The sequence below is a fragment of the Sesamum indicum genome, linkage group LG6, assembly GCF_026168435.1.
Source record: "Sesamum indicum cultivar Baizhima isolate 11 linkage group LG6, ASM2616843v1, whole genome shotgun sequence".
In the NCBI taxonomy this organism is placed as follows: domain Eukaryota; kingdom Viridiplantae; phylum Streptophyta; class Magnoliopsida; order Lamiales; family Pedaliaceae; genus Sesamum; species Sesamum indicum.
The window spans coordinates 18,890,418-18,912,846 of record NC_142662.1 but is presented as its reverse complement, the minus strand read 5'-3'; the positions used below and the strand labels follow the sequence as shown (position 1 = coordinate 18,912,846).

Here is a 22,429-nt window from a genome sequence, read left to right as displayed (position 1 = left end):
TCGTAAATAAAAATCACATCACCTCAAAATATAAGTTACGACTGGTGGTCCAAATTGACAGTTACGTGGCGTAATCAAGAGGGTTATTCATGTGAGGATGAAATTCCCAAAGTATCCCTCAAAGTGCATGGCTAAAGAAGAAGGAACAAGGACAAGACAGTCAATACACCCCCAAGACAATAAATTCTTGTACTGTATAGAGTCCCTCACCACTAGAAGTGTGCAAGATCATTATGTTCCTTTTTTTCTTTTAAATAAATAATAGTAATAAATCAAATACAATTATACAATGAATTTCAATAATCAATAATCAGTATAAATCAATTACATGTGCGTAAAATTAACCTCTAATTATTATTTAATATATCAACAACTGCTATTAAAATAAATCAATTCATACACATAGGTGAGAAGCTAACCCCCATATATATATATATATATAATATGATGAAGCACCAGTTTCACCAATTAAGCTAAGTCTCATCGACAAAATTATTGTATCAAACATACTGACAATCAGACTGACCCAACTAATCATATTATTATAAAAAATTGTGTCCCAGTTTAGTAAAAATGTCTCAACCTAAGCAGTTGATGCTAAAGTTGAAATCTCATTATTAAACTCAAGGCCATAGATTTGAATCCCATCAAATATGTGGATATTTATCTCACTTTATTAAAAAATAGTGTAATTTAATTATAATTATATTAATTTATTAATTGAATCGATATAATATATATTTTTATTTTTAATTGTATGGTAAGTTTGAAAAATCCTCCCCATGAAAGGCCCCACCTAATGCATGGTGGGGATATTCCTATACCCACTTGCCAAGTGCAACGGGCAATCTCTTAGCCCACTCCAAAAGGTATTTGGATCATTTCGGTAGTCATTTTGTCTAATCAGTATCTCTCAAGGCTGCCATATAATTTTGGTTAATTACATTTATTCTTTAAAAATATACAATTATATTTTTTTATTTTTAAAAAAATTACATTTAGTATTTTTTTTTGAAGATTTTTCATTTACATTCGACCCTCTTTCATTAGGATTTAATTAAAAACGCTGACATCGGCAGAAACAATTATATCAATTTTCAATTTTGCCCCTTATTTAATATTATTATGTATATTTTTGTACTTATAAAAGGATAAATATAATATATGTATGGAGTGAGATTAATATTATTATAATTTTTTTTATAAGTACAAAATTATTACAAGAGATATGAAGGAATAAAATTAAGAACTTGTGTAATTTTTTTGCTAACGTCAATACCGTTTGTCCAAACAGCAACATGGGGCTGGGTCAGGTAACGTGAATTTTCAAAAGGAGAGTAAGTGAAGTTTGGATTTTTTTTTTTTTTCCTGAAGAAAGTATAATTTCATATTTTCGTATGGAAGCTAAATGTAATTAACTCTTTTATTTTTAGTGAATCCATTACAACTATATTTTAAATTTTAATCATCAATAATAAATATAGTAATTGTCAATATTAAACATACGATGAATCAATAATTATTATTAAAACAGACCAATACTTATATACAAGTGAGATTCAATCCAAAATGAGACGATCATAATATGAGAATGGAATGAACATTGGAAATCGAGTTTGGATTTAAATTATAATATCTTCTTGAATCTGGTCAAATTTTTAAGATAAAATTACACTTTTAGTTCTCTATTTTGTGAAAATTTTAAAATAGTTTCAAAATTGAAAGATCCAACACATGTAGTCGTATGCTTTACAGGATTTTCAAAATAGTTCCAAATGGGATAACTCGACACATTTAGTCCCATAAAATTCTGTAAAGCAAATAACTAAATATGACGAGTTTTCTCAATTTTAGGAGTATTTTAAAAATTTCATAAAATAGAGAACTAAATATATTGAATTTTTCTAATCTTGGAACCAGTGTAAAATTTTTCATAAATCATAAAACTGAATATATTGAACCCCTTATCCTATAAAACGAAAACTGGAATTTTACCAATTCCTAATTATGTGGCTTAACTTCTTTATGAAAGTGGTTGCACTAACATACGAAAAATAGTATTTATTAGTATATATCATAATTAATATTTTAATTATAAATGTCATAACGACATATGTTTAATGTATTAGGTGTGGTATGGAGAGCACGCTAGTAATATTTTATATTCATCTCATTAAAGTCTTAATTGTACAAAGGTTGTTAGTCTATTACGACATTAATTACACAAAATTAGCCTATTTTAATTTGAATTTTTTATACCTATAAATAAATTATGGCTTAATTTTAGTGGTTAAGATTACGATTTTATAAATAAATTTAATTAACCTATCAAATGTGTAAGTATTTATCTCGTTGATGTAATTTTATTATAATTTTGTTTTAATTTTTTTTGTTATATTAATATATTAATTGGATTAATATATTACTTAATTTATTAAAATACTAAGGCAATTATATAATTATCGTTTGGACTTGGAGGGTGTGGGTTTATTCCGATAAGGAGTTCTTGTTTATTCTTGTTTAAGTCAAAGAAATTGTTTATAAAATATGGGCATATAAAACAAGAAAGCCTTCGTTATTTATAGGGTAAATTATAATGATTTTCTTTAAAGTTTGGTATGATTATGATATCTTTTCGTTGTTTCAAAAATTATTAATATCCCTTGATTTTAACAGTCATTTAATAATTTAGCCAATCTGTTAGTATGTGATAGGTTTTCTTCTATTTTTTGTAGTGTACTGATCAAAATGTTCTTATAAACTAAGAATTATAATTTTTTTATATTTTTTTAATGAACTAAGTGGATATTTTTATTTTTTTATAATTTTTCATTCACTCTGTCTGATTCTTTTTAATGAATTTTATTTTTGTTAAAAAAAGAAAAAAACAGTAAGGAAAAAAATTGACAATTTCATACCTCCATTTAAGGATTACATATTTTTATCAAATATCAAGAGTATTTATAATATTTCAAATAATAAAAAAGATATTTGTAATTATGTCAAAACTCAAAATGAATCTTTATAATTTGCCCTTATTTATACAATTATATCGTTTAACAAGAATTGACTGGACAGGGTTTTGGCCTGCAAATTGGGGAAATTATCACTCATTAATTATATTATTTATCTTGGTAATAAATGTATGTATAAAACATATAGTCAAAAGAGAAGACAATTTTGTATAATTTTTTTTATAGCATGCAATTCATTGTATCATTCAATATATTTAAATTCAAAAATTAATTCAAGATATCAATAACTCAAATTAACAAATATGCTAAAATGATACCAAAAAAAAATTAATATTGAAGTAGATTTGGTGAATGGTTGCGAAATCCCAACTTTACTAATCGAGCAAGGACGTATTGACAAAAGATGAGACAATTTAAATGCTATATATATGCACAAAGTGTCCCTTATATTGATGACGTATTAGCAGTATATGACTATATGGTATATTTGATGTGTGTGTAAAAATATTTAAAAATAAAAAATTTATTTTTTACTATGCGGATTTATTCAATTGTTTTTAAAATCATTCAAAAAAAATTATAACAAAAAGATCCAAATATTAAAAAGAATTTTAATTTAAAATGAATGTAATTTATCAAGAGAAGAATGATATAAATTAGTACGAAAATACAGAAGGTACAAATTTGATAAATCCTTAAAGAACACGAAGTTCACACTACTAGTAGTAGTAGCAGCAGCAGTACATGAATATATGTAAGAAGTTTTAAGTACTTTTCTTGGGCACTAAAGAGTTCCTTTTCTTGGCCTTTTGGTCTACTTTCGCTGCAGCTGCAGTTAAAGCCATGCAACGCCTCCCAAAGTGGGAGAGAGATTTTCTTCTCAATGCTTCTATTTATTAGTATGCACACGTTTTCAGTTTCTGATATTCTCTGTTGATTGATCAGAGAGAAAAAAGAGGAGAGAGAGAGAGAGAGAAAGAGAGATGAAGAAGGAAGATCAAGCGCGGTCCCTCTTGGGGATATCTTTAAGTGATAGGCCCACTTGGCAGCAGTTCTTGATTTGCTCTTCTGGGTTCTTCTTTGGCTATCTTATCAATGGAATTTGTGAGGTATTTCTGCATATCTTCTTCCTTGGGGAGGGGGTTGGGTTCTTTTGATCTTGTTCAATTGAGTGAAGTGGATTCTTGGCTTGTTCTGTTATTGGGCATATAGAAATAAATTGTAGAAAAAAAAGAGGGGTTTTTGGAGTGATGGGATTTGGTGAAAAGGTCAGGTTTTGAATTGGTGAGTTGGACTTCAATTTACTTATTAGTCAACCATTTCTCCGACAAGGTGGATAATAAGGGTTTTTGGTTTTCATTGGAGTTGTAATGATTCTTGTTGTATATATGTTTCTTATTAGCTCTTATGGTGGACTGGTTGGTCTAACTGATTACTGTTCCATTGATTTCAAGATTTCTAATGAAGCACAGATCTAATTCAAGTTCTGTTACTCAAATGTGAATAATGAAGTTTCAAAGCTGATTAGTGATGAAATTCTCATGTTTTCTCTCTGCAGGAGTACGTATATAATCGCCTAAGTTTCAGGTCCGTCCATGTTGTACTAATTTTGACATGATCAAAATGGGTTGGCTTTAACATGCTCAAGTTGTGGCTGTTGAATTAGAAACGATTGTCTCTGAAATTTATGGTGTTTTGCAGCTATGGCTGGTATTTTACTTTTGTACAGGGGTTCGTATATTTGGGACTGATATACTTACAGGGCTTCACCACGAAGCAAATGGTGAACCCATGGAAAACATACGTCAAGCTCTCGGCTGTTCTTATGGGTTCTCACGGATTAACAAAGGGTTCCTTGGCTTATCTTAATTATCCTGCACAGATCATGTTTAAGTCCACCAAGGTACACAATTTAGTTACGTGTTTTTGAGTAATTTGTATGTGAAGACTGTTGAATCTTAGCCGCTTTTTTGGTTGACTGTACCGACTATGTTTGTTTGTTGGCGGAATTAAAGGTACTACCGGTGATGGTGATGGGGGCGTTTATCCCTGGTTTGAGAAGAAAATATCCCCTTCACGAGTATATATCCGCGATGCTCCTAGTTGTTGGCCTGATTCTTTTCACCTTAGCAGATGCAAACACGTCTCCGAATTTCAATGTCATTGGTGTTGTGATGATTGTGGGCGCTCTTGTCATGGATTCTTTTCTTGGTAACTTGCAGGAAGCAATTTTTACCATGAATCCTGAGACTACTCAGGTACATAGTTTCTCATGTTATTAGAACTATGAAGTTGGAGTTGCATATGTCTGCTGTTTATGAGGGTTATGTTCACACAGATGGAGATGCTATTTTGCTCAACTGTGGTCGGTTTGCCTTTTCTATTGATGCCAATGATTCTGACAGGAGAATTGTTCAGGGCATGGAGTTCTTGTTCTGAGGTAAATATTCACTAATTAGTCTCAACTTGCTCCTTGCATTTTACCCAAAGAGGAGAAACGGGGATGGAGAAAATTTCATGCGAATAAGTGAACTGAGAAAGGTTTAGGTAGTGTTAAGTTGTAACTCTACAGATTGCATATGACTTCTCTAATTGAATGTGAATTGATCAGTAGTTGACTGTCAATCTCAGAGAATGTAATATTAGAGTTTACATTCCAAGAAACAGTTAGTTGTTCCATGTTTCCAGGACTACCCAGCTGCATCAACATTTATGCTTCGTCAATATCCATGTGAAATTGCAGCCCACTACCCTTCTTTTCTGTAGTACTACCATGAAGGAAAATTCTCATATGCACTGCTCTGAAACATCAAACATTGTGGATTACGACAGTAAACACAATGCAGGAACCACTGCTAGTATGACATCATCCACACCATTTGGTATTTTAAAATGCAGTATGCATGACCAGAATGCAACTTTGTGTTGTATGGAAACTTGGCATCAGTTGGCCGTGTTATCAGTAATCTGTATCAGCTAGCATAACATGGTGATGTTTGCAGCACGCCGACCTGTAATGTTAACTTGAATGTTAAACTGAACCTGCTTGCATTTACTTGTTTTGCCCGAAATTCTACGTGCTTAATTATCATTCCTCATTTGCAGCATCCTTATGTCTACGGCGTGCTAGTCTTTGAAGCAATGGCTACATTTGTTGGGCAAGTCTCTGTTTTATCCCTCATAGCCCTTTTTGGGGCTGCAACCACAGCTATGGTATCCACATTGCTACTTTGCTTCATCTTCCATGCTTTAAAAAAATTCCATTGGTTACTGGAAAGCTCACACATTAAAGAAACAAGCACAACTTTCCTTCCAAATTTATTGCAGGTAACAACAGCAAGAAAGGCCGTCACCTTGTTGCTGTCATACTTAATCTTTACAAAACCACTCACCGGACAACACGGTTCAGGACTGCTCCTCATAGCCATGGGAATCATACTGAAGCTCGTTCTTGAAAGGAAACCTCCTAATCGGATTGCTCGGGCCGATTCCACCAGCAGCACACAGGCAAATTCTCATTTGAAAGAAGTGAACAGGGCAGAGGAAAATGTAGATGGGGAAGAAGATGAAGAGAAAAGGTCACTAGTCTGAATTCACTTTATTGGATTAGTTAAGAGGTAAATGCATTTGCGTTTTCTTGATTCAATCCCATTGTGGACATAGCCACCCTACAGATTTACAAGTAGCAATAGCAAGTGATGTGCAGCAAACTGATTGATTGATTCCTTCACATTCCATGTGAATTCATAGCCAATTTGCTTCAGTTCCCCTGTATAATTTGGTAGGGCTTAACACTGATATATTCCAAAAATGCGACCTTCCTAGTGACTATATATTTGATCATATAACAAAAAATTATTCAACGTGTTTTTGCAAATTAATTTCCTGAAAAAGGGGCATTTTCATTTGAATATATATGTAATAATCATATTCTATCAAAAGAATCCAAAATTCCAAAAACACATCAATATGGCATAAGGGTGGGCAGATCAGGGTTCCATCTAATCTAAATGATCAAGCTCGAATCTGGGACAAATTTAATTTTATGGATCCCCTCAAGGCGAGTTCCGGGTCCAACTATCGTCGACTGAGGTGGGTTCGAACTAAGTTAAGCGTTGGATCCGCTTTGAACCCACCTTATTACCATTCCTAGTTCCAATCCAACTCAATGGCAGCCTAATCTCGTGATTTCATCAAAGCCACCCACCATAACAATGGCCCAACTCCCCAACCCATCTCACTGTAGCCCATTTATTTCCCAGAAGTAAAGCCCAACATGAGCCCACAATGGGCTGCACACAGTCCAACGCATGGCCCATTTGAGATTTTTTTTACATGTGTAACGTCGTCGTTTTTTCTTAACAGCAGCAATCAAACGGCTATTAAGTATTACCCACCCGCTCACTTCCACTGAGAAGTAAAATAAAATTTAAAAAACAATAATGACAATTCTCGTCTTCATCTTCTGTTAAAACCCTAATGGGCTAATTTTTCAAATTCAGAAACCACTGTCAGGAAATTCCAAATCTCTTTTCCCCGGCATAAGTTGAAATAATAAGTGAGCAGCAATGATGAGAGGAACAAAGCGTTCCGCAATCTCCGGCTCTACTCCGATTTTCAATTCCAACGACTCCTTCGTAAGTGTGGGTTTCTGATTTTTGTGCTTGTGCAATTGATGAGTTTTTCCATCAATTTCGAGATTTTGATGTACGGAATGTGCTTTTGGTTGTGATACCGTGCAGATGCAGAGCAAGAGAGTAATAATGGGATCGCCCTTTGATGCGCAGAAGGTAGAACCATCAGTGCAGCAGCCGCCGTTGGATATGCAGAGGGCTGAATCATCGAAACAGCATGTGAGAGCTCTCAACACCCAATTCGCAAGGTCCTTACTTTTTCTAACTTATTGCTATCGTTTCTCAAGTAATGCTTCTTTAGTTTATTTGGAATAAGCTTCCAACTTTGCAGCGGAAAGTAGAATTCTTCCATCAGTTTTCATGTAATGGCTTTTGTTTGTGAGTGGAACTGAAGAGATGTCTAAACTTTTACTAGATTGAGTATTTGTGTGCGGCGATCGTTGTACCTTGTTATGCTTAATTGAAGAAATTTTTGATTGCTATAACCTATCTTGAGCTAGACAACTTGAAAATAAAAGGTTTCGAACTGTAAAGCTCGGGATTGTTTATTTTTCTCCTTTTTTTGCTGCTTGCATCTTTCTGCACTGAGAGTGACGGGATCAAATTTCTTGGACATTGTTATTTGATGAATATCCACAGTCTTCTTTGTTTCCTTTGTTTCTTTGATTATATCTGTGACCGAAATGTCATGTGTCCAAATGTCCTTTTTTCTCTGAAAAGTTTTATGATGTGCATGCTAACATTAGTAACTCTTTGTTGATCAGTTGGGTACAAGCACAATTAGAGAAACATCCAGATGAGCTTTGGGAAGACGGAGTGCAGGACTACTTAAATCATACTAAAAGCATCATGGTAATTTGTCAGAAACTCCTAAATGTGGTTGTCCTCTTGTGTAATTCTTGCCCCATTAATCCACCTGTGTCTTGTAATGAACAGATCTTTTAGGATGTGATCCTTATAGTTCTTGATACTTTATAAACATCAAATATATGGAAATGTCTAAAAGCAATTATGTGGATATGGATATGAGTTGTTTAATCAGGCCTCTTGTTTTAATCTAAGTATATGGCAATATTAGTTTTCTTCTTGTCATCTTGTTTGATGAAATTAGCATATCATGAAGAAATCTTGACTATAATATTGCCAGCAACAAATGGTATTCGTACTCAATGTGTACAAAGGTGTAAGTCATATCAAGCTGGAATATACATACACACATTAAATTCATTAATGAAAAAAGCTGCTCAACAGTATTGAAATCCGAAACGCACTATGCATTATTGGAGTTTGTTGTGTCCTGCAAACACTTGATCCCTACAATTTGTACATCACTTCATTTATGTGCCAGAGTAGAGAGAGATCTTCCAGATAGTGGAAGAAATTTTCCTGTATATTATAGCCAAAAGAAGGCAAAATTATTTAAAAATAACCCAAAGAAAAAAAAGAAAAAGAAGAAAAAGAAAAATTAACGAAATCTTGCACCTTCATTTTTTTTTAAAATAAAAAGATAGAATTGTGTTTTCATAAAAATTATTTTTTTAAAAAAAAAGGGCTGTTAAGAACCATGCTTTGAAAGCACGGTTTTGCATGCAAAAGCCGCATGCTTGATGTAGCTTTTGCTGCTCAAACAAGTGAACGCCACCCCCCCCCCAACCCAGCATTCTTCTTGGAATATTTCAGAGTAAGAGCTGAAGTGTCATTCGGGGTTTTAGCCTAGACGTGCCAATTTGTCATGCCACATTTTTTAACAGAAGACCCTGAAAGAATTTAATCTAGCTCCTGACACCACCCAACCCAACATCCTTCTTGCAACACATTTTGGCACTAATAAATAGAATATTTCTTACATTTTCTCCTGGTTCATCAGAATCAGCACAGATACTGCATTTGGGATGGAGAAACTTGAGAAATATAAATAGCTTTTTCTTAATGCAATTTTGGTGGTTTTTTTCTTCTGTTGCCTCCAATTGCAGGAGAAATTTAGTGATGTTGTTAACTGGCTGAAAGCAAATGCCTCAAAAGGAGAGAGTTTAGGGGGGTCCCGTTCTAATGATGCTCAAACGAAACCCACATCAGAAATAGAGAAAAACAGTCCTAAATTATTTTTAGACAAACCTGCATTTCCTGCAGTTACAACTGCAAGCTTTGGGTCTTCATGGAATCCGGGAAGTCTCTTTAACAATACTGCTCCTTTCACATTTGGAGGTATTCTTCTGGATAACACAATTGCTCCTTTTCTTTGTATGTAACTCACTGTAGCTGAATTATGTCTGTTTGGTACCTATTCCGCCGGTGCCTTGGGGTTTGTTTTAGTATTAATTTAGTTGCGTATTGTGACATGCATGTTGCTCACATGAATGGAAAACTAGCGGTTGAAAATTTGAATATGTGAAACTTTGAATATTGGATCAAATGGTAGTACTGTTTGTATCATGCAAACTGTAGCATGTCATGAGTGCAAGGAATGGTGCCTGACAAATCAATTTATGTGAAAGTATGGAGAGTGTAGCAGAATTAGCACTTGAGCTTTATTCTCTAAAGGCAGTATTATTTAAGTATATGTTTACATCTCAGTCTCCATGAAAACTAGTGAACTGTTCAGAACCTTCTTTTCTTACTGGACACAATAACATTTCAGTTTTTGTAGCTCCTTTGGTATCTGTATGTAATCTTAGAAGCTCAATGTGGTATCCATTCTCTTCAAACACGTAAGTGGAGGATGCATGTAACTGGGCAACTCCTTTTGCAACTGAATATGATGAGGCATTTTTATTTTGTATGTCAATATTCTCAGTTAAACCGAAAAAGTAAAATAAAGACTCTGACTTTTTTGTTTGCTTACTTGCCAAATAAGATGTGAAGTAAAAGCAAACGAAGCCGTTCTCAATTTCTAATGAATAAAAAATGATTCTTAACTGACTCTTGAAGGACAATCTTAAATGAACAGTTCATAAAACTGTCATATATTATGGGAGATTAAGAATATATGGAGAGGAGTTTCTCCTCTAATCTATGTGGTTTCGTAGTCTCTTTTCATATTGTTTAGTTGCACTTTGTTTAGTTTTGTTGTATCTGGGATATAATGAAATTTTGCGCACGAATAAATGCATTTATTTCTCTTTACGTGGGATATAATGAAATTTTTGCACATGAATAAAAGGCTTCCTCTGAAGTTTCTTTGAGTCGACAAATGAAGTTACTTTACCTAGAAGAATAGTTGAATCTTCTTTGGTACTCTGGACTTCTTTTTAATTTGGAAATGTATTTGTAGATTAATGTTAATCTCAGTTAGTTATTCAGACTTTGATTGTAGTTCCTTGTCTTCCAGGAACCCAGGTTTCTGTTCCTGGAAACGCCAATTCAGTTCTCTCTGATCAGGGCGGTTCAAATGAGGCGGATGGAGGTAAGAGGTCAAAAGTTCTTTATTTTAAGCGGTTGCTGATAGAACTTTTTCCATCTCAAATCCAACCCGTCATACAAATTAGTTTCATTTTTCTTGATGGACCATCAGAATTATATTTTTGGTTTTCCTGTGGCATTTCCGTCCTGTTGAAATGTCATCAGCAGGTTCAAGATTCACATGCAGGCTTTTGTTTCAGTTTCTGTCATTTATTGTCATCACTGCATGCATTATACTTGGGTATGACCTTACTAGAAATAACCAGTCCATCCCTTCCCAAAAACATCAGCAGCAGCACCCCATGTCCTGGAAACATATTTGTTCTTTATCATGGACATAACAGCATCACATTGTTGCTAATACATGTATAATTGATGAGTTTGATTTGCAACATTTATATTTTGATTGTTCAGCTGAATTAATTTGTTTTCTTTTGTAAATATCTTGGAATGCAGAAGATGATATAGAACAACCCAGCAGTCCATCTGTGAAAAAGAGTGAAGAGAAGGGAATTATCACCGTACATGAAGTCAAATGCAAACTTTATGTAAAGGTGAGTGTGTATTAAAGTTACTTTCACATGCTTGTAGCATCCGTCCTTTTGGTAAGAACTGATTGCTGACGCATAGGATTCTTGAATATTCATTTTCCCTGATCTTGGCAAATTTTAGTTTTATGTGGTCTAAAATTACATTTAGAGCCTTAAAATAGCAAACCTCAAGATGAGTACAACTGGTTTACAGTTTAGTTCCCTAAATGCACCAATCCAGGAGATCGGAGAAAAGCTAATGAAACTCGAAAGCAGATGCGACATGTCACTCTTAATGAGAAATTCATGATTTCGTACATGCATTCTATTGCAGTGACATGGACCTGATTCGGAGCAAGAATGTACTAACTTTTAAATCTTGGATGGAATTCTTCTACCTAAATTTGTGCCAAACTTCTTCCACTGTGAAGGATATAATATTCTACTTCACCATTTATCTCGATATCCAGACTACCTTGTAACATTCTTGAGTCATTTCTTTTCACTTCGAATATTTGCCAACTAAAGACCTGCTAGTGACATTGAAAAGCCTCAAACTCAATCTCTACTTCAACGCTCAGTTGTTTCTAGCCAACCAGTTACCAAGGTGTCTCAGAAGCCAATCTCACAAATAGAGTGCTAGAGTGTCTATAGAAATATTCTTCAGGCTTTTATGCCTCTTGTAATCTGCTGTAGCTTTTGTGGCGGTATTCTGTATGAACACACAATGCTTGTCTATAGCTGCATCCAATCACGTCAAGCTGATGAACATGCAGGGTTGACGAAATGAGTCGTGATTATCATAACAAATTTCATTTCCCTCTTCTTTTGGCGGAAGAAATCAAACATTTAGCTATATATCGACTTAGTCAACAAGAATACCTTTATGCTTGTCTGAAATCCCTTTACTGGTGTATCATATTTGATCTATGAAGTAAAAGCTTTTAGTAGTTTGTGGAGTGTCTTGCTCCACTCGAGTAAACTTTACTTCTTTTAATGGCATGTGACAAGTTATCGTGAGATGTGTTTAATGTAATGGGCCAACTATATGAAGATTGACTGCGATGTTGTTGCATTTTGCATACTCTATAGGTGTTATAATCACAAAATTGCGCAATAATTTTATCGCGTTTAATCTTGCTGTACTTTAATCTGATGTTCTTAGTTCCCTTGTTTCCAGTCAACTGATCCGGCCGACAAAGATGCTTGGAAAGATAAAGGCATGGGTCAACTTAGCATCAAATGCAAGGAAGGTGTTAATAAGGGAACCAAGGAATCTAAACCAACCATTGTTATACGTAATGATGTAAGTTCCCTACTGGGATATTGTTAACCCCTCAACTCTATATTGTGTACTTCTGTATTTTTCGCTGCTCACATTTAATGCATTTCAAATGGATTGCATTACATAATAAGTAAATGTTAGGAGGGGTTTAGTATGAATTTATTTCTTGAAGTAAGAGGATATATATGATTTTTATTTTTATTTTGATGCAATGTAACCTTTTCTTTTTCTTTTTGATAATTGATACATTGTGACTTGACTTGTTGGAGGTATTGCACTTCAAGCCCTAACTACAAAGCTTGAGATCTAATTCATCTGATCCTATGCTTTACTGCATATCCTTCAATTGCAGGTGGGAAAAGTGCTGCTCAATGCTTTGTTATACCCAGGGATCAAAACAAACATGCAAAAGAATTCTGTAGTAGCAATATTTCATACTACGGTAATGCACTGCAACTATATCTTTACCTCTCTTCTCTTTCTTTGATCGTGAGTTCATGGATTAACCACCAGTTCAGTTGCATGATCCAAATTTATACTATTAGGATGCAAGTAGTCACTATCGGCATAACATTTTCTGCATCTTATGTTTTGGTTCGACTGTGATTTTATGTCCATCACATAACTAGGATGGTAGATTATGTGAAGACCAAGCAAATTCCAAAACTGCTCTGAATTATCCGCAACCATGTGTGGCCCTGTTTGAATTGGTCCTGTCGCTAATTAGTAGTACTGAAATTAGTAATTTTTTCTGTTTTGTTCCAAGAAAGGCAAAAGATGACATCTAAGAAGGTAATTCATAGATTGGAATGTGATCGCTTTAATATTTTGTTGAAATAAAAACTATTATTGTTATACTGATGGATTCCCCGTATCCTATGTTTTTAATATAATTAGAAACTTAGTTTCATTTGGAAGCCATAATTTTAGCCTAAAGCTCCTTTAAATAGGTTGCCGAGTATTTTCTTGTTAGTCTAATCAGGCCAATCTTGGCCCAGCTCATGCAACATGATCGACAAGATTACTTCTTAGAATTTGTTTGATCTATCAACACCTGGAAAAGATTAATATTCCACTCCATAGTTATGAGTTTCAGTCATGTGACTATAATATTTGTTCGTAAAAAGGTTCTAGACCATAAACCTTCCAATCATGAATTGTTTATGCACCAGAGTTCATTAATAAGGAGTGAACCAATTACATGAAAATGCACGATCTTCTACATTCAAGTTAATGACAGGAAAATGAGATAGCTATAATTAGGGGTGTAAATGAGCTGGCTCAAGCTCGATTCCTTTTTTCCTGGCTCGAGCTCGAGCTCAAGCTCGACAAGCTCTTATTGTTCGAGCTCGATTCATATGTAATGAGCTCGAGCTCAGCAAGCCCTCTAAACAATTTGCGAGCTCGAGCTCACCCTGCTTTAGTTATTGTAAATCTAAACACATCCATTTAACAATTTAAAATTAATAAAATAGATTGCATACTATGTACCTTGATATAAATATAAAATTCACAAATGGATATAAAAAAAACTATAAATTAATTATTAGGACTTGTCAATTTAAAAAAGTATAAGAGATTATAAATAGATATTAAAATATAACATAAAATTTATGTTTTTTATTAAATAATTATTTTATAAAAAATTATTAAAACTTACTAAATTGTTTATTAAGCTTGTTGATCTCATTATGTATATATATAATAAAATAAAAATAAAAATAATTAAAACTGTTCAACTATCAACATAATCATTATTATTATTGTTGTTGTTGTTTTTGTTGTTGTTATTATTATTATTATGACCTTTAATTAGATTAATTCATAGAAATAACCAAATTTTGACATAAATTTATAAGTAATAAAGTAGATTGCATTATGCATATTATATATCTTGATATAAATATAAAACTCACAAATAGATATAAAGAATCATAAGTTAATTGTTAGGACTTGTCAAAAAAGTATAAGAGACTACAAATAGATATTAAAATACAACATAAATTAAATAATTATTTAAAAAAAATATTAGAATTCACTAAATTGTTGATTAAGCTTGTTTTTGTATAAAGATTAAATGTATAAATAAAAGTACCATAGTTTTTATTATTATCCGAAACAAAATGTATGATATTGATTAATAATTATAATATATGGTCAATTTTGAGTATAAAATTGATAAGGTATTGAACATGAAATTAATCATATAAAAATTTAAAAATAAAAATATATAGAAAAGATTAAAAAAAAAAAGAAAAAGTTTGCAAGCCGGCTCGCAAGCTTATGAATAGAAGGCATTAAGCTCGAGCTGGCTCGATTCAAGCTCAAAAGCTTCGCAAGCCGGCTCGACTCATCTGTCATCCCTAGCTATGATTGTTGTTCACTCCTAGCAAAACACCAGTGATCTACCTGACCATTATCTGATGGTTGATTTCTCAATGCTTTTGAAGGCTGATGGTGACAACAACGATGCGGTTGTTGCTCGGACTTTCCTGATGAGAACCAAGACTCAGGAGGACCGGGATAAACTCGCAGCTGTTATTCAAGAATATGCTCCTGCAGGCTGATACTCGGTAGCGTACAGAGTAAACCATTTTGTTGTACGGCTAGTCCAAGAGCTCCACCACGCATGCACACTTGGGATTTTCCACTGGTCAGACAAGTTTCTTCTCAAATTTTCAGGAAACATCACCAGTAAGTCAAAGATTTCAGGAGCCATAACTTAAAACTCTGTGGAAGTCCGAAGATGTACAAATTACTTTGTAAACCTGTATTTTACGGAGATCAAGGATATGTACTGCAGAAACCACCATTCTCCGAGTACGTTGGTTGCCTAGACGTTCTTGTTTGCATCGAACGATTTGTTTCTTCACTTTTGGAGCTGGGTAGTCCTGAATGATATATACTTTATCAGCTTTACTGCATTAATGGAGATTAATACTTTTTGTCTTTTCTGTTCCTTTTCTTTTTAATTATATCATTTTATCTTATTTTCAATTATTCTTCCATTCACTCAATGTAAAATTAAGTAAATATATTGCAATATTAGTAAGGAAAAACTTAAATTACAGCACAAAATCTCCAATAGTTTTCTTATGATCTACTCTTGAAAACTCAAGCATGCATGTCAAGTGTGTCAATGTGAGTTCTGATAACAGAACATTCAGGGAGACGATGAATTTGTACTACTTATCATGCATCGAACATCACATTTGATACTGAAAGTGGATATCAAATGCCCAACGAGCCAAGTTACCTGCAAGTTGTGATTGAAAATGCTGCACTTGGTTGAGATGGATTTACTAGGTCACTAGTGTGTGCGTAAATGCTGCAATGCTGATGTGTTCTCACTTAACTTTTTCCCAAGTTTCCGATGTGTATGACATAGAATTCTGAATCAATGTACCAATTTGATCAGTCCACATGCAGATGTCTGTATGATTTACATGTATGCAGGAAATAGCTTCTACTCTTTTACAGAATGTGGCATTTATAAGACACAGTATAATAACGCCCGGAACACAATTGTTTTCTTAAATTTATTTATCCTCCTCATGCATCTGTTGTCTTGCGTTTGTAGTCCAACGGTTAGGATAATTGCCTTCCAAGCAATAGACCCGGGTTCGACTCCCGGCAAACGCAATCTTTACTTTCAATCCTTTTGGTTATTTATAACCTATACCGTACAGACAATTAAAAAAAATCAGGAGGTGTACTATCGTACCCACCAAAAGCATGTATCTTGATTAAAAATTTAAATGCAAGGACATTTTATAAAAATTATTTTGATACTTTATATTTCATTTAATTTTATAAAAAATTAAAAATATATAATAAAAAAATATAATATATATAACCGTATTGTGGAGTGTCCCATCCTAATTTTTTAAATTTTTTTGTGTTGCATCACAATTCATAACTGTTAATCATGGACTTATTAGTTTGATTTTTTAAAAGGGCAAAATTTCTAGACTGTATAGTTAATCTAAACAGTTCAAGTTTTTTGAATTATTTTACTATTCTTAACTAATTATATTTTAAAGCAAACATTTACTCTAATAACTAAGAGACGCCTGGAGTCTGAAAAAATTATATATATCTTGCAATCTATCATTAGTATTTATTTTAACCAATCACAATTTGCTAGACCATCAAAACAGAGTAAATTACAAACGGATCATGAAGTTTATAATAATTATAAATATTTCTCATTATTTGAAAAATTATAAATACCCTTAGCATCAATAACCGTCTAACAAATACCCCAAATAATGGGCTATCTACGAGAAGATTTTTGTTATACAGCTATTGATTTCAGAATGGTATTTGTAACTTTACTAACTAAGGGTATTTATAAAAACATAAGCGAAGCCCATTGTAATTTAACCTACAAAATAATATCTTTGAACCAGAAGTATTTTTAGTAATACAAAAAGACAAAAGTGATTCAAATGAAAAATATAAGGATATAAACTGAGATTTTATCAAAGTTGAGGGGGTAAAAGTGAAACCCAACCTTCAAAGAGACCCTCATCACTATTTTCGACTTTACTATCATATGTTGAGATTCCGAGTCTAAGCTGCAAATATTGCATACTTTAACAACATTACAATGCTATATCAGCCATCCATGATTCCTATCTTGAATGGAAAAAAGTCTAAAATCCTCTATTTGCAGCAAGAAACAAGAATCCAAGATTACATATTGCAGCAGTTGGTACAAATTAGGATTAAATGTTTCTTGCCTTTGTTTCTCTAGCAGACGAGTGATGATCTCAATGAGGCTGCACTTGGAATCCTCGTGCACGACGCCCAGCGACTGACTGATGCAGTGGCTATGAGATCCAGATGATCAAGCTCGCCAAGACTGATTGTGTGGTTCCTCTTGTTCTGCAAGCTTGTAGCCTTTGAAGCACTTGATACTCCTCTTGGGTGGATGCTGCACCTCTCCTCCATTTCAACCGACTTTTGCTCTGTGGCGCATTCCATACCTGGAAATAAGATCAGCTTTTGTATAGCTGGATCTGCAAGCACAAGCAGAAATCCCATCAATCAACATCTCATCTGCTTCAAAAGACTTGTGTGTTTAAATGGTCATCATAGCAAGTAATAAATGTGTTACTGCTCATTTAAGATATCCCATCGTCTTCTTTCTATTTACAGCATAAGCACTTGAGCAACCAGACGAGCATTGAACCGTTTGGTAAGCTCAAATAACATCCAACAACATTAGCCCAGATGCCAATTCCACTTGCTCGTTCCTCCAATGTTTACAAAGTGTGGATGAATATGCGGATAACTCCCTTTAGCTGTGAAGCTAAGTTCATACTAATCACTCAATGATAAGTGCTTCTTCTTGTATTTAATAGTCGCCATTTTAGTCATGGAAATCACGCTCTCACTCGGTAAGTAGAATTGCACTATGTAATTTATTGCATACATGTACATGGACTACAAGTTCATCAATTTTGGTAATAAATAGAAAAGGTTGTACTTGTGCCTACTCTGTTATAAATTAGATTTCAAGAAATACTTTCAGAATCTAGCAGAAAAAATGTACCTCCATCAATTGAGAGCATTTTGGTCTTGACACACAAGGACTCGGTGCTTTCTTCAAATGTAGGGATAGGGCTGAAAAAGGTGAAACTTGGAATTGAATGAATTGGAGATGAGAACTCTGCAGCATTTGTTTTACAGCAGCTACCAGGGTACACAGCTCCCGACGCTGAGGAAGGCGTGCCCTGGTTTATGAGGGTTGAAGAGAAAGATGATCTGCATGAGAAAACGGGAGAATCCTCCTGCTCGCTATTTACAATTACAGGCGACCCATCATGGAAACTGAAATCATGGTCTCTGTAAGCATTTAGATTAGAAAAAGAATAGCTGCCCACTTCTAGTTGCTGACAACTGAGGTTATCTTGTCTGTACAATTCCTGAGTAACCTGCGACCGTGAGGTATCCTTTGTCCAGGAGTGAGCTGCAAAGAAATATTGGAATCATTACCCCAAAATCTTTAAGAAATTTCACAAACTCGAGCATTGACTAAGATTACAAGTTCCAGCCAATCATATCAGGTGACATCGTCACCACAACCAATAATGTTTGGTATATAATATTCCATTTCAGGTAAGGAAAGTGCCAAATTCAGTTAAGAGGGATATCATAACGAAAGTTTTGCTAAAAAGATAAATGCTCATAACGGACATACTATATGATGAGAGTTAAACCAAAGTAGGGAAGAAAAAGCCAATAAGAAAGATCTAGCAGAATCCAGAGATTTACAATTGCAGGCAACTTGAAGACAAAATCTTTTTCTAGCATTATTAGTTTGGTTTAGTAAGTTATGATATTCAGTCCTTGTTCTTAAATTATTCAATTATTTCCTTATAGGAAGTACAAACTAATGAAGAACAATATTACAAACAATGAGCATCATAATATCGACATACCAAGGACTTGAGCAGCAGTTATCCTTTTTGAAGGATCAAAACACAACATCCTGGAGATCAAGTCCTTAGCCGCCATTGAAATGTTATCCCAAGGATCAGAATGGAAACAAAGGTTCGCAGCCCGTACAGCGTCGAATATTGCCGATTTAGTTTTTCCCCAAAAGGGAGGCATTCCACTCAGTAGAATGTAAAGAATAACTCCAGCACTCCACACGTCAGCTGCCTGATTATAACCTCCCACCAAAACCTCAGGAGCTATGTAAAATGGACTACCAACAGTCCCATGCAATGTCTGTCCTGTTAAAGAAACATAAGATTCTCAGTAAATGAAGTACTTTAAACCAAGATAACTTCACATTCTTTATTAACAAAATACCTATATGCGCTCAGTGAATTTACATGTGTCTCTAGTTACTGTTGCACCTATATTCATGTGCAAGATAGTTATACAGTTAGCGATGCATGTGGTGAATGATTCATCTCACGCTCCATGCTTAATGGTGTATGCAGTAAAGCTGACGGTTTCAAACTTGTGATGTAGACAGAAGAAAGACATTACCAGGTTTGATGTATGTCGCAAGACCAAAGTCAGCCAATTTGATAGGTGACGAGGAAGACCTTGAGACCAACAGAATATTTTCTGGTTTGAGATCTCTATGCATAATGCCTTTATCGTGACAATACATTACTACTTCCACAAATTGCTTAAATATAATCCGTGCCTCATGCTCCGATAATCTGCCCTGCTTCTCGATCCGATGAAAAAGCTCTCCACCAGCACAAAGCTCCATGAGGAGATGAACATAATCCTCCTCCTCATACACAGCCTTGAGATCCACAATGTTCTCATGCCCAGACAACTTGGTCAATATTTCAATCTCAAGCTTCACACTGCGGACATCATCCTCTGTAACCAATCTCTCTTTGGCAATAGACTTGCAAGCCAAAACTTCCCCAGTCAACTTATCAGAGCATTCCCTTATAATGCCAAATCTTCCCCATCCTAACTGATCTCCAAGAGCATAGCGCTCCCTAAAATTAGCGGTCTGAGTTGAGTGCAAGATTGTTTCACTCAACTCTGAAGATTTATAACAATTACAAGGACGAATAAAATCCGTATAGGTTAAGTCCATAACACGATATAACAACTTGAACCAAGATCACCAATCAGAACTTTCCGCCTGCCATGCTCCCCAAACTTCTCAAGCAAGCCCTGAATATTTCATCCGACATGACAGGAACTCATCAGTCAACTGCGTACTTAAGGCAATCAAAAAGCTACACTGTTCTCCAAACACTTTGCGGTCCAGTCACTGTTCCTCACCTAAGTAATATCTCCACTTCCCCAGCAAATAAAGACAATCTTTTGCTAGTCCCTGATAAATTAAGAACAATATATGCTCAAATTCCAGTCACTTGCTTATACCGTTGCATCCAACACACAGAAACACACTTTCTTTCCCCACTCCATTCTCTTCTCAGGGTTTGAGGGAAGACACAAGCAGACTTTTCAAATTGGAAATTTCTAGAAAATCAAGGACAACCCATCTTTGAAAATAACATGCTAGATCCAAAATCGAGTCAAATACAAAGAAACCAGAAGGGCCAAACACAGAAGCCCCCAGAGCAAACAAAAACAAAGTCGAACCGCATAACATATTAAAGATCAAAACTTTGCTTCATTTCCAGACAACCCATCACTTTCCATCCAAGAACCACCCCAAGAAAACACTAAACCTTCAATCCATGAACAAAACAACTCATCCCAAAAGAGTCACACCAACACCAAACAGATTCATCGTCCATTCAGAACAAAAACACAGAAAAAGTAAACGGAAATACACAAAAATAAACCCACATTTTTACACCAATAACCCATATATACATACACAAAACATACACTTATGAGAGAGAAAGTACCTGAAGAGAGAAGAATCAAAGCAGCAGAGGAGGAAGAAGAAGAAGAAAAAGATGTCCGTTACAGCAAAAGGGCTCAAAGCCCAACTCCACAACTCAGCTGTTTCAAACTCTACTCTACTCAGCATTTCAAAATGGCTTCATTGGTAGCAAGTAGCAACCGGCAACTTGTATTTCTCTTACTTTTTTATGCACATTTCAATTGCTTCATGTTACGCTATGAGGGGCAATATAGCAATTCAACACAAACCACAATTTCTTATATATTCCACATTTTATCTATTTAATTATTATAATACACACAATATAAGTAAATATATAATAATATATATTTTATAATTTATTTATCATTTTTCATTTTAAATCAATGATTTTTTACTCCGATACTAAAATTAAGAGCTTGTTATCGAAAAACTGTGAATTCGGATATACATTTGTTTTAAGGGTAGTTTCTTATTTATTTTTTTTTTTTCCTTTTAGATATATTTTTAATTTTAATATTATTAATATACTAATTAGTTTGAGTGTTAAATATAATGTAATAAACTGCATTTATGAAAACATAAATATCATTTGAAATTATTTTGTTTTGCAATGTAAATAAAATTCAAAAAATGATCATTACAAAAGGGGGGCAAACAACAGAAAAAATTGCATTTGCATTCAAAATCTAGGTTTTATATGTTTAATCGTGCGAGTACTGTGCAGTTCATCTTGCAGTGACTGACTTATCTTCACTATCGATCGTTAAATTACACATAATAATATGACCACGTATTAATTTAATGACTCACAATATTCACATGGCTAGTATCAAGATTTTTATAATTAAGACATAAGAACCCTAGTCACAAAAGTAAAACGCTTTTAGTGGCTGAAATTGATTGATAAAAGGGAGGCAAACACCACAAAAAATGGCATTTGCACTCAAAATGCAGATTTGATATGCTCAGTCGTATGGCCACACGGGCCCAATACAGATCATCCTATAGTGCATGGTTTGTTTAACACTATTAAATATTAAACTGCATAATAATACATATTAATTCGATGACTCACAGTATCGACATGAACAATATCAAAATTTTCACAAATCAGATTGAAAACTCTAATCGTAATGTGGAATGCTTTTAGTGACTAAAATGGATGGATGTTGAGGTGGCACTCTACCATCCAATTAAATTAAATTTTATTTTAAATATAAATTTCGCCCCAAAAGGGAATAGGTGATTGGAAGACA

General features: G+C 34.1%; 3 protein-coding genes and 1 non-coding gene across 9 annotated transcripts; 3 read left to right on the top strand and 1 right to left on the bottom strand.

The window, feature by feature from the left end:
• Positions 1 to 3,712: 3,712 nt before the first annotated feature.
• Positions 3,713 to 6,738, top strand: LOC105164149 (UDP-galactose/UDP-glucose transporter 2). Of its 2 annotated transcripts, none has more exons than XM_088881267.1 (7): positions 3,713 to 4,084; positions 4,534 to 4,562; positions 4,677 to 4,878; positions 4,991 to 5,233; positions 5,314 to 5,415; positions 6,081 to 6,188; positions 6,275 to 6,563. In XM_088881267.1, exons 1-7 carry the CDS (start codon positions 3,959 to 3,961, stop codon positions 6,428 to 6,430), a joined length of 966 nt encoding a protein of 321 aa, XP_088737393.1. In that variant the 5' UTR covers positions 3,713 to 3,958; the 3' UTR covers positions 6,431 to 6,563. The 2 variants fall into 2 exon arrangements, with proteins under 2 accessions (XP_088737393.1, XP_011081037.1); XM_011082735.3 differs by having other exon boundaries at positions 3,719 to 4,084; positions 6,303 to 6,738.
• A 640-nt stretch (positions 6,739 to 7,378) lies between these two features.
• On the top strand, positions 7,379 to 15,772 carry LOC105164150 (Pleckstrin homology (PH) domain superfamily protein). 4 transcript variants are annotated; one of them, XM_020694657.2, is made up of 9 exons: positions 7,379 to 7,618; positions 7,718 to 7,857; positions 8,374 to 8,461; positions 9,583 to 9,814; positions 10,938 to 11,012; positions 11,468 to 11,562; positions 12,719 to 12,844; positions 13,176 to 13,265; positions 15,274 to 15,772. In XM_020694657.2, the coding sequence occupies exons 1-9, from the start codon at positions 7,544 to 7,546 to the stop codon at positions 15,388 to 15,390; spliced, it is 1,038 nt and encodes a 345-aa protein (XP_020550316.1). In that variant the 5' UTR covers positions 7,379 to 7,543; the 3' UTR covers positions 15,391 to 15,772. The 4 variants fall into 4 exon arrangements, with proteins under 4 accessions (XP_020550316.1, XP_088737394.1, XP_011081039.1 ...); XM_088881268.1 differs by having other exon boundaries at positions 7,380 to 7,612; XM_011082737.3 differs by having other exon boundaries at positions 7,380 to 7,612; positions 11,465 to 11,562.
• A 621-nt stretch (positions 15,773 to 16,393) lies between these two features.
• TRNAG-UCC (transfer RNA glycine (anticodon UCC)) lies at positions 16,394 to 16,465 on the top strand. The gene has a single exon. It is a non-coding gene; the product is annotated as a tRNA-Gly (tRNA).
• An 801-nt stretch (positions 16,466 to 17,266) lies between these two features.
• Positions 17,267 to 21,377, bottom strand: LOC105164151 (calcium-dependent protein kinase 26). Of its 2 annotated transcripts, XM_011082739.3 has the most exons (6): positions 21,193 to 21,377; positions 20,597 to 20,648; positions 19,832 to 20,485; positions 19,273 to 19,569; positions 18,384 to 18,800; positions 17,267 to 17,847 (listed from the first exon to the last, which is right to left on the bottom strand). In XM_011082739.3, the coding sequence occupies exons 3-6, from the start codon at positions 20,403 to 20,405 to the stop codon at positions 17,579 to 17,581; spliced, it is 1,557 nt and encodes a 518-aa protein (XP_011081041.1). In that variant the 5' UTR covers positions 20,406 to 20,485; positions 20,597 to 20,648; positions 21,193 to 21,377; the 3' UTR covers positions 17,267 to 17,578. The 2 variants fall into 2 exon arrangements, with proteins under 2 accessions (XP_011081041.1, XP_020550315.1); XM_020694656.2 differs by lacking the exon at positions 20,597 to 20,648.
• Positions 21,378 to 22,429: the final 1,052 nt, after the last annotated feature.

Coding starts and splice junctions, on each gene's coding strand:
- LOC105164150 (XM_011082736.3), top strand. CDS start 7,544: ATGATGAGAGGAACAAAGCGTTCCGCAATCTCCGGCTCTACTCCGATT. Junction 9,815..10,937: donor TGCTCCTTTCACATTTGGAG/GTATTCTTCTGG, acceptor CTTGTCTTCCAG/GAACCCAGGTTTCTGTTCCT. Junction 11,563..12,718: donor AATGCAAACTTTATGTAAAG/GTGAGTGTGTAT, acceptor CCTTGTTTCCAG/TCAACTGATCCGGCCGACAA.
- LOC105164151 (XM_011082739.3), bottom strand. CDS start 20,405: ATGGACTTAACCTATACGGATTTTATTCGTCCTTGTAATTGTTATAAA. Junction 18,801..19,272: donor AACTGCTGCTCAAGTCCTTG/GTATGTCGATAT, acceptor ATTTCTTTGCAG/CTCACTCCTGGACAAAGGAT. Junction 17,848..18,383: donor AATGCTCTCAATTGATGGAG/GTACATTTTTTC, acceptor TTGTGCTTGCAG/ATCCAGCTATACAAAAGCTG.
- LOC105164149 (XM_011082735.3), top strand. CDS start 3,959: ATGAAGAAGGAAGATCAAGCGCGGTCCCTCTTGGGGATATCTTTAAGT. Junction 5,234..5,313: donor TGAATCCTGAGACTACTCAG/GTACATAGTTTC, acceptor ATGTTCACACAG/ATGGAGATGCTATTTTGCTC. Junction 5,416..6,080: donor CATGGAGTTCTTGTTCTGAG/GTAAATATTCAC, acceptor CCTCATTTGCAG/CATCCTTATGTCTACGGCGT.